The sequence below is a fragment of the Panicum virgatum genome, chromosome 1N (genome assembly GCF_016808335.1).
Source record: "Panicum virgatum strain AP13 chromosome 1N, P.virgatum_v5, whole genome shotgun sequence".
Taxonomy (NCBI): Eukaryota; Viridiplantae; Streptophyta; class Magnoliopsida; order Poales; family Poaceae; genus Panicum; species Panicum virgatum.
The window spans coordinates 63,870,683-63,882,224 of NC_053145.1; the positions used below are offsets into that span (position 1 = coordinate 63,870,683).

The window sequence follows — 11,542 nt, forward strand, 5'->3', positions numbered from 1 at the left end:
GATGTCGAAAAAGGAAAGCAGGGGCCATGAGTTGAGTGGAGCATCCAAATCAAGGAGGCGACATATGCATTAATCTACCATGTCAAATCAAGAGCCAATCAGGCAATCAAGCAGCTGGAGTTGGTAAGATTGTAATTGCACTGACCAAATCAAATGCGAAGCAATCATATTTGACTCTTATCGAGACCATCTAGAAACCACTGAAACTTCAGAAGGTTATGTACGTGTACAGTTTCGTCCTATATCTCAACAAACTGGGAATCCCTTAAGACTCGTGGCTTAAACGTTTGTTGAAAGTTGGAACCACCAGTTCTAGCATAGTTGAAAACGGTAGGAAAAACACAAAGAATTGATTCGCCATCCAATTTTCTCATCACGGTCGAGAAATACAACAGGAAAGGATTGCATCGGAGATCCATACTCATGTGATCACACAAGCTGATTCTGGTATCTTGTCAAAAGCCAAAATGAGATCTTCTAAAACTTTTTCTTTACATGTATAGTAATAATAAAAGTTTCCATAGATATCTAGCTAACTCAAATTTAACAAATGAACAATCACAGGGTATGGTAGACTTTTTGCCAGGAGCCCAGGAGACACCAATCACCATAGCAGTACTACGATTGCCAGAACCGCAGAAGAAACACACAATCAAGTGCATATTAAGGCATGTTTGGCCACAAATTTATAATATTAAAACCATATACGGTAGCAACTAGCAACAATATAAGGCAGACAAAATGGTTCAGTCTCATAATGGTTGTCATACAAACATGGTTAAATAGGGAACAAGTGCATAACCAAAGAGTTTCAGAATGCAACTTTTGCATCTGAGCTAGACACATGCATATGCTATCCCAAGGTGCCAAGCTGCAAGCAGGTGCTTCCCAATCTCCCATGCCCTTTATTCCTGAAACACACACACAAAGAGAGACATCAGAACAATGAAAATGGCATGAATCTTCAAGGAAATTGCAACTGATAATACTTACCCCTAGTCCCTATGTACATACTCCTATTGCAGGCCTTTGAATTTCTCAATAGAAATCGCCAGTGGCAGGCATGTCATCAAAGCTCCAGAGATCCATGTTGCTCATAACATCCTCAGATCCATCAAGGTTCAGAAGGTTATCAATTGACTCACTTGCACCATCATCCAGAAGAAACCTCATGTAGGGTTCTAAATCTGTCAGCCCATCAGTGAGATCAACTGCATTGTTCCCCATAACAGAAGGCACCAGTGAGTTGTTCAAATTGCTGTTGACAAATGCAGACTCATCACCTTCAGCTATGGTGGAAATGGGAGCAATGGATGTTATGTCTGAAGTCTTGGTATCATTCTCCCAGCTCAAGTCTGAGCAATCAAAAGAGTTACTTCCCTGGTCAGAGTGCAGATTCATAACTGGATCCTCAGTAGGACTAGCAGAGTTCATTGCTGGATGAAATGGCATATTGGCATGCTGAACAAATTGCTGGTTTGAGGTGTAGTCAGCAGGTGGGTAGAAAGATGCATTTGCGTTGGCAAGGTTGTTCACTGCTGGTTTGACAGTAGGCTTCTGTTCCACACTTAACTTGGGTGCTTTAGCGGCAGCTGGGCCACTACGACGCTTCTGAGAAACTGTTGGTGCATCAGGGAAGTTAACCTTGGCCTTCTTACCACGGATCCTGCGTGCTTCAGCATCATAAGCTCTTGCAGCTTCCTCAGGACTGTTGAAAGTACCAAGCCAGACACGAACACCCTTCTGAGGATCTCTGATCTCAGCAGCCCACTTACCCCAAGGGCGCTGGCGGATGCCCCTGTATTGATTCTTTCTCTTCCTTTTGGCTGACCTTGCTGCAGGGCCATCATAACCAGCAGTAATCATGGTGCTTAAGCCATCTGCAAAGGGGAACACAGGATATCTAAGTAACATGATATCTTTTGGTCAAATATAGATTTATTTGTACATCGAAGATCACTATCACAATCCACATTTTCACCATGTACATAAAGCTTTCATATTTGCAAAAGGCACAGTTCAACTCACAATCAAATAGGAAAGGCAAGAATTCTTAAAAACAAGCCTGGTCACATCATCATTATACATTTCAGATCTATAACTTCCAGTCTTCCACTGCAGACAATGCAGCACATGAGATATTTCATTGTCAAATCGAAAGCATAGGCACATAGCTATAAATTTACATTCAGGGTAATGCAACATCAACTAAACAAACTCATTTCCAGACAAGAGTTCATAAATTTTACTACCTAAAGTCACACCAAAGATCCGCAGTGTGACTCTCAATTACCTAATAGTAACCATATTGGTGATCAATCAAAGAAATTGAGCTCAACTTTGCAAGATCAAACTCGCAAGGAATAGTCGTACGCAGACAATGTGAAATAGCAGATGAATGTGAATATATGCTATGCTCAACACCTAAATCCTGTAGACTAGGCGGTGAACAAAGTCCAGAACTAAAATCTCATGGCAATAAACAGCTATACCGCCGTGAAACCAGGAACTCAAAACTATGGCACACAACAAAGGGAAAACTCGTATCTAATGCAATCATTGATGAACGTAACAGTTCAAGCCCACAAAAGGCAGAAACCTCAGATCTAGCATTCAAAAAGACAAATTTTCCCCCACCCGAATCCCAGGTGATGGAATCCTAGACATCCTATGCCGCTACCGGCTTCAGAATCCTAGCACGTACAAGCATGAAGCTTAGGGCCAAATCGGGCCACTCAAGCACATCCAATCAGCTCCAGAATCCCCAACCCCCTAACATCCAGCCTCGGAATACCAATCTACCGATTTTCTATTTCTTCCTCCTCAATTCAACCACCAAATCCGCACCTACTCCCCAAAATTCCTCAAACCACCCCTAGATTCTAATCGTCTACAAGAATCAAGCACAAAAGGCGTACACACCTACATAAACTAAGGCGCCCGGAGCTATGCCGATACCTTTGGAGGAAGTCCTCTTGGCGGCGAAGGGCTTGATCTCGACGACGTCGTCGTCCTCCCCCTCCCCGAGCTCCAAATCTGACTCGTCGGAGTCGCCCTGGAAGTCCTCGAAGTCGGCCTCGAAGTCCTCATCCTCCTCAGCCAGGAACCAGCGCCTACCCCCGCCGGCGCTCCTCTTGGGCTTCTTCTTCTCCTGCCAGAGGTCCCGCTCCGTGAGCCGGCGCGGGCCCGGCTGCTTGGTGAGGTTGGCGAGGATCGCACCGCCGCACATGGCTCAGTCGTCGTAGGGAGCTCCGCCACCGCACGCCAGAACGAGCACAGTAAAAGAAATCGCGAGTTGCGAGAGAGAGAGAGAGAGAGAGAGAGAGAGAGCGAAATGGCAAACGAGTTTTACCTGGGCGAAATGTTGGAAGCGCGGACGGGGGTGGGACCTATATATTGCTGGCCGCCGCTGAGAGCAGTGGGTAGGCGAGGCGCAGCCGCGTAGGTGCCGGGACGCGCGGTGGGGTCCCCACGTCAGCCGGTGGAAGCGTGAAGCGGGCGTAGAAACGGGCAAACGGCAAAGGCAATAGGCAAAATTTCAAGTTCCCCCTTGCAGATATTAGTTTTACGAATATATCCCTGAAGCAATAAGTAAAATGTCGTGGTTTAAGGGCATGTTTGGTTCACATGAACGTCGTCAGTCGTCACGCTGAAAGCCCAACGCGAAGCACCTATTTTGGCCATTGCTTCCTTTGTGATTGTACTTTGGCGTGATGCATTGGCGTAAAGATGCAAACCGTCCTTTTTTCTTGCTAAAACTTAAAAGCGTACTTCATTAGCAAAACTTGCAGCGCCTCTAAAACCGCGGTGTGGTAAGAGCATCTCCAAAAAATTAGTTAAAAAGAATAGTCAAATTTAGTAATTTAGCTACTCTCTAAAATAGATTTGATAAGAAAGTACTAGAGTAATCCAACAAACTCTATAAAGATGGCTAGTGAGGTAGGCTATCTAAAAAAAGAGAGCAAATAAGGTGGGATGAAGAGCCACTAAATTTGGAGGGTCATTTACAAAGTCCATTGGAGACCATTTTTCTTTAGCAATAGCCAAATTTACATTCACAAAATGATTTAGCTAATCTCTTGGACATACTCTAAGGTCGGAAAAATAATCAAATAGGTTGCATATCAAAATTAAGTTGAGCAATCGTAGGAAAATATGAACGAGTTGGCATAAATATAGAATATTTAACATGATTTCGTGGTTTGATAAAAAAATAAGTGACCATGACCACTGCAGTTAGAGTATAGTTCTTTTTGTATATGAAAAGATTTAGCCTGATATATTCTAGCAAGAAATCTATATGCTACTAGTATCAAGAGCAAAATCCCTTAGCTTTAGAAACGGAAAAGGCATGTACTAATAAATTGTAGTAGTAAAATTTGCATATTTCACCTTTTTACATATGTACAGCTATACAAATATACCCCCTAAGTAATAGTCACTCTCTGGGATTTAGGACGTGCTTGGATCACGTGAAGGTCGGATCACACCAAAAGCCAAGCGCGAAGGATCAGCTTTGGCCATTGTCTCCTTATGATTATACCTTTGGCGTCTCGCATTTGCGTATGCATCTTTATACTGCAAAACGTCTGTTTTTCTCACTAAAAACTTAAAATTATACATCGTCCGCAAAACTTGCGGCGCTAAAACCGCAGCGGGGTTGGGTTGGGAACTAACCAAACCGGTCAAGAGTCGAAATGAATAGGTCCCCAGACATTAGAAAAATTGAATGTGTTAGATAAATATGGAATATTTAGCATGATCTTGTGGTTTAATAAAAAAATGATCATGCCCACTGCAGCTACTAGTATCAAGAGCAAAATCCCTTAGCTTTAGAAACGGAAAAGGCATGGATGGTAGCAGGAAGTTGTAGCGGCATAATTTCCATATTACACCCTTTTACATTTGTATAACTTTATAAATATACCCCTTAAGTAATAGGAACTTTCAGATTTTAGGATGTGCTTGGTTCATGTGAATGTCATCACGCCAAAAGCCCAGCGCGAAGGATCCGCTTTGGCCATTGTTTTCTTGTGATTATACCTTTAGTGTCCCACATTTGCTTATGCATCCTCATGCTGCAGAAGCATCCATTTTTCTTGCTAAAAACTTAAATAAGTTGAGTAATAATCTTAGGAAAATTTGAATGAGTTGGCATATAAATATAAAATATTTTGCATGATCTCGGGGTTTAATAAAATGTAAGTGATCTTGACCACTGCAATGAGAGTATAATTCTTTTGTTTATGAAAAGATTTAGCCTGATATATTCTATCAAGAAAATCTGTTTGCCAGTTGTATCATGAGCAAAATCCCTTAGCTTTAGAAACGGAAAAGACATGGATGGTACTAGTAAGTGGTATCGGTAAAATTTGCATATTACACCCTTTTGCATAAGTATAACTTTACAAATATACCCTCTAAGTAATAGGTACTCTTTTGGATTTTAGGACGTATTTGGTTCACGTGAATGTTGTCACGCAAAAAAACCCAGCCCAAGGACCCGCTTTGGCCATTGTTTCCTTGTGATTATATCTTTGGCGTCCCGCATTCGTGTATGCATCTTCATACTGCAAAGCGTCCATTTTTCTCACTAAAAACTTAAAGCATACTTCATTCGCAAAACTTGGGGTGCTAAAACCGCGGCGTGGTTGGTCGGGAAACTAACCAAACCGGTTTGAATCGAAATTAATAGGTTAGCATAAACATGGGATATGTAGCATGATCTTGTGGTTTAATAAAAACATAGGTGATCACGACCACTGCAACTTGAGCACAATCCTTTTTGTGTTATGTAAAAAAAATTAGCCTGATATATTGTAGCAAAAAAAAGTTTTATGCTACTAATATCAAGAGCAAATTCCCTTAGCTCTAGAAACGGAAAAGATAAGGACGGTACTAGTAAGCTATACCAGGGGGTATTTTCATCTTCCGCCCTACAGATATATATACAACTTTACGAATATATTTCTTAAGCAATAGGCGTGGACTTAGGATTTAAAAGGGTATGTTTGGTTCACAATGTGCAGCACCCGCTTTGGGCAATTGTTTACTTTGTGATGTGCACCTTCGTTGTGCCGCATTCGCGTAGACATCTCCATAACAATGCAAAAAGCATCCATTTTTCTCACCAAAATTAAATGAGCATGCTTTATTCGCAAAACTCGTGCTGCTGCTGAAATTGTGTCATGACGGGGTTAGGAACCTACTCAAAATCATAGGAACTTAGGAGATTTGAACGAGTTAGCATAAACGAGCAACACTTATATGATCTCGTGGTTCAATCAAAGTCAATGACAGATCATGCGAAATGCAACAAGAGTACAATCCTCTTGTTTATGAAAAGATGTTTTAGCCTGATCTTTTCATGCGAGGGGATTTATGCGCTACTAGTATCAATATTTCTTCCCAAAAAGTCAAGGAGCAGCCAAGGAGCTCATGGCGCAGTGGCGAAGGCCACTAGGCGGGAGGCTCCCACCCAAGGTTCGAATCCTAGGTGCGATATCTTAAACTTCGGAGGTCTTTCTTGAGGTACTTCTTTCAAAAAAATATTTCTCCCCAAAAAATTTCTGGTTCCAATATAGTGCATGCTTGGCATTGATCTTCGTATCTCCCCTAAATTTTGATCTTCGTGTCAAATTCTGTATTAAAGTCTAAAGCTCGTCGTCATGCCCGGTCTACAAAAACTCTCTGGAAAACCCTTGTTCGTATACCGTAGCATATTGTACGTATTAGTCACTAGTCAGATGTTCCCGTTCTGTGTGGTCAACGTCAGCGACTCCGCTCCTCACTGAAAAAAAAAGAAGAGCCAGGTGCAATAAAAAAATATCTTGCAGCGAGTCCTGACATCTTTCGTGGCGATTTCGCCCACGTTTCTTTGCCGTCGAGTCCACCGCTAGACCGTCCCCTCTCGTCTATCTCCCTGTCGGCCGGCGAAAGCAACCCGTGCCCAACTCCCCGATGGATCGCGGCGCTAACCCGTGCCCAAATCCGAAAGGTGACGCTGACGCCTCGTGCCCCTCACCCCTGGCGCTCCATCTTGGCTTGTGTTGTGCACGCGACGGGATGGATCGAGTAGTGTAGAACGGAAGGCGCGTGCGGCAACCACGTTTCTGCACTGTGCCCGTCTCTTGAGGTCTCTGGGCTCTGGCACTAACGAAGTCGCTGTCGAGGCACGAGTTTATTTGACGGAGTTTTTACAGTCCGTGCGGCGACCTTTCTGAAAGAGGTAGAGGAGGGTACTGAATGCCCGTGACCTTGATGAGAAAGTAGCTAGCGGATGCAATTTGCTATAATTTTTTGCAGATAATTACTGTCTCACCTAATTCTCTTTTGACCGACCAGGCGGCGATCGGCCGTTCATTCTTTGCTCTGATCAAACTTAGGCTGTGCACAGTCAATTGTTGAGGCCAGCTAGCTAGGTGCGTAGAGTCCGACGTGTAAATGTCCTTGCTTGTCAAACATTAGTCTGCCAATGGCTGTTCGGCTTATCTAGACTTGGTTTGTCTCGACTTGTCTCGGTTTATTTCCTCTCACAGAATACTATTCATTCTACCAGTCCTACACTATTCATGCGGTCAGAGCTCCTACTGTAAATGCAGACTAACTCGTCCAATGAGCCTAGGGAGTTTGGCTATTTGCCTTCATCTGCACGCACTCAACTGCTGTGATGTTCTAGCTCCAGTTTCTGCAGAGAGAACCATTCAGCAGTTGCTGTCACGGACCAGATCGATCGAGCACGTGGTGATCTTCTTGCTCAACTGTGTAACGCGGCCTTAATCCTCATCGAACACGTGCTCTCAACCTTGACAAAAGAAAGCACGGGCGTGCTTAACCCTCCAGAAAAGAAGCACGGGCTGTTACCTCGCCATCACAAATAGCCAGCTACACCACAAGCTCCTTTTTCTGATGCGTTGCTGTCTGTGTGCCTGTGTGCTGTACTGCTGTGAAGCCCTGGACATGGGCCTCTTGCAATTTCTTAGCACTTGTCTCAATCTGTCCGTGACATGGGCAACCGTCATTTTGGTTCTTGCTACCATAGTCGGGAGGTTGGCGAGCCTTGCCGTGGACCTTGCCGGGCCCTCCATTTTTGACAGCCAACTCGATTTGGTGCAAGAGCCTACGACACCGGTTGGTACGGTAGGAGCGTTCCTGCCTGCCCGTCTGAAAATGAGCAGCGAGCACTAGTGTAACTTTCTACTGCAGCCGTTGCTGATCAGGTTCTGCTCAATACTGCTTTTTCTTGCATTGGAACGAAAAGGAAAGGACTCTTCTGCTGGAGTGTTACTGTAGCTTTAGGACTTTGTGTGCACGAGCGCTGAAAAGTGAGCGCCTGTACAATCCTTTCCATTGCCCAACGTGGACTCGGGGTGTTTAACCCGTCACATCAAATCTTTGAACACATGCATGAGACATTAAATATAGTTAAAAAATAATTAATTACACAATCTAACTGATAATCACGAGATAAATCTTTTAAATCTAATTGGTTTATAATTAGATATTATTTGTCAAATAATAACGGAATGTGCTACCGTATCAAAACCCAAATTTTTTCACCGACTAAACACACCCTCAATCAACGCGGTGCAGCTGCTGCAACCCCATTCTGATTTTTGGTACCCACGTCGAGTCATCGATCAAACATTCATCAACAACGAGGAAGAAAAGAGAATGCAGGACCTGGATATTCTGAAATTCTTTTCCGGGAGCTCTCGGCGCCAGCGAATTCAGGCTTTCATTCTGAATTTCTCTGACGAAGCACACCTCCACGCCCCTGCATTATTCCAGGAGCGCCACTACCATCCAACGGCCGCATTATTTTGCGCGTACCGGCCAGGCCAGCAGACGGGCGAGCGGAGAGAGAGAGACGTCGGTCAGGGACAGGGAGCACGACTGCACGAGGCCGGAGGCCCCCGTGGCATCGCGGAATCTGGGAGGTGCGTTGCATCTGCCATCTGCAATTGAATGCCGACATCGTCGTCGGCGTCGGGTCATCGCGCGCCGCAGCGCCGTACGCGCGTGTCGTGGGCGGCGCCGATAAAGGCTGCCGCCTGCCGCCGCCGCGCGCGCCGTGTCGACCATGCGGCGGCGTCCTGTACTCCTGTCGGACGGGGCGGTGCGTGCGTCGTTCCTTCGCGCGCGACGACGAAGGGGAGGGGCTCTCACGGGCCCCGGCAAGGGCGCAAGGCTGGTTGCTATCCCGTCTGGCAGGCTTGCCTTTGTCCAGTCCAGCGGCTGCTGTTGCCGAGCTCAAGCTAGACTACTGCTCAACCAGGAAAAAAAATGCAGACTAATCACGGCAACCAACACGCGGCGGGGGGCATGGGCATGAAAGAACAGAGCGACTCGTCACCGTTTTGGTTGCCGTGATTATTCTGCAATCTGGTGGAATTTGCAAAGTTCTTCTAGAGGTTTACAGGGATTATTTTGCAGTGGGACTGGCACCAACCACCAACTTGTGAATGGCAGCAGATTGCTGCGTCCATTTTTTTTTGAGATTTTTTTTTTTGTGATAAGGAGTGTCGGCTGGTGAAATTTGCAAGTGTAACGTACTGGGCCAGCAAGGTAAAAGTTCCATGGAAAAAGATGTTGGGCTTTACCTGGCAGTGGGCTATATTTTTGCTTGAAGGGTCGACACGAACAAAAAGATGAAGAAACGCAGCCCAGGAATATTGGCGGTTTTTTTATTTTATTTTTTATTTCTGTTTTTTACAAAAATATATTTTCGAGTTGGAAATTTACAGAAATATACCCCGGCCGCCTCGCTGCCGGGCAGCCAGGACCTGGCCGCCCGGCTGCCGGGCGGCAGGGGCTAATCTGCAAGAAAAAGAGGAAAAAAAATTACGGACAGGTCCCTGGGAACCGGCCGGGCGGCCGGCCTCCCAGGCCGCCCGGCAGGGGGCGGCCGCCCCCCCTTTTATATAAGGGTGTTGGCTGCCCCTCCCCCCTCATTTTTCTTGCTAAAAATCCAGAAAAAAAAGAGGAAGGGAGGGAGAGGAGGGGTGAGGGAGAGGCAAAGCGGCGAAGCAGTTGGCTGAGGATACCGGTCCACACACTGAGCCTTCGTTTCGGGCGTACCTGACCTGGTACGAACCGAAGACTCGTTGCCGTTTGACGTATGTTGACATGCATCCACAGCCGCATGTTGCGACTTCGCAGGATCGCTATGCACGACACAGGGATGAGGCATTAGCTGGAGCGGTGAGTAAATATTGACGGCATTTTCGATCTTTTAATATTTGTATACTAAGTTTTTTTTGGTTGCAGTTCGAGGCATGCAGGCTGCTTGAATTAGATTGCTCACTGAATGTAATGAGGATTCATGGCGGGTCTACGATGAACGTGCCGGCACAACTCGAGGCCTGGACCACAACCTTCTAATGAAGATCCAAGGGTTGAAGTTGAAGCCTGTGCTCTCGAGCATGTATCTGTTGTCTTGTGACTGACGAAACTGAATGAAAATGACTGAATGGGGAGCTCTGAATGGAGCCTGACAAAATGTTATCATCTGTTAGACATTGGATGGCTACACATTGGAAGGGGTAGTAATGGGCAGCAGTTAAGCAAAATAGAATGCAGATTACCAAACACTACATAGGCACACGAGGTCACTGATATGAAAGGGGCATAATCAATAGGAAAAAACTAATCAAAACAGAAGAGCTTCTGATTTGGCAGTATCAAGGATTCAAAGGACCAACTGATGAAGCAGGCAAGCATCATAGCCTGAATTTTTTACGCTGAACAGAACAACTGGTCAGCAAAATCTGTAGGCTCTTAAACTATCAGATGATATGAGCTGCACTAGTCTGGTGTTAAGTGAAACAGAACTGAGTTTCAGTTTTCTTACATAGCATGAGGCTCCGAATGGTTCTAGCAAGTAGCATCGGCAATAAGTTCTGCTTGCCTAACCAAATTCCTAGCTCCTGCTAAGTAGAATATTAAGCAATGTCATAAATAGCTTCTAAATTCAGAAGAGATGTCATAAAACTTGAGCAGGCAACCAATGTCAACAAGATCAAACTATACATATATATGCATCAGACCATACAATGGAGCAGGGGAGTTAACTTACTAGTACATTAAGCAATCAGTACTCATCTATCGAATCAGCACAACTATTCAAATCAGTACTGATCTCCGCGGGGGTTGGGACACCGGCGGGCGGAGCTTCTGGGCAGGGGACCGGCGGGCGGGCGCGGCCGCCGGCCAGGAGAGCGGCTTCCAGCGGGTCCGGCGCGCCGGCGGGGCGGCCGGGAAAGGAGACAGCGGGCGGGGTCGGCGGCGTGCGGGCCCGGCTGGCGGCGCCGGCGGTCCTGGCCGGCGGGCGGCTCTGGGTGAGATGCGAGTGGAGGGTGAGAGAGAGATACCGTGAGGGATAAGGTTCCAACCCGAGCGGAGCGGCTCCGTCCGCCGGATTTCGACCGTCGAAGGCAACCCGCATGTTAGAACAGGTATATTCTCCTGAGGTTGGTTCCATCCCCTATCCAATCCCTATCCAAACAGCGAAAAAACGGGTCGAACCCGTCCGGGTTGGTCC

General features: G+C 45.9%; 1 protein-coding gene and 1 long non-coding RNA gene across 2 annotated transcripts; both read right to left on the reverse strand.

Moving 5' to 3' along the window:
* Positions 1 to 642: 642 nt before the first annotated feature.
* Positions 643 to 3,361, reverse strand: LOC120657398 (ethylene-responsive transcription factor 1-like). The gene is made up of 3 exons (XM_039935708.1): positions 2,959 to 3,361; positions 994 to 1,880; positions 643 to 911 (listed from the first exon to the last, which is right to left on the reverse strand). The coding sequence occupies exons 1-2, from the start codon at positions 3,227 to 3,229 to the stop codon at positions 1,039 to 1,041; spliced, it is 1,113 nt and encodes a 370-aa protein (XP_039791642.1). The 5' UTR covers positions 3,230 to 3,361; the 3' UTR covers positions 643 to 911; positions 994 to 1,038.
* Positions 3,362 to 10,196: 6,835 nt separating this feature from the next.
* LOC120657400 lies at positions 10,197 to 11,455 on the reverse strand. The gene is made up of 2 exons (XR_005668154.1): positions 11,078 to 11,455; positions 10,197 to 10,928 (listed from the first exon to the last, which is right to left on the reverse strand). It is a non-coding gene; the product is annotated as an uncharacterized LOC120657400 (long non-coding RNA).
* Between the last annotated feature and the right edge of the window lie 87 nt (positions 11,456 to 11,542).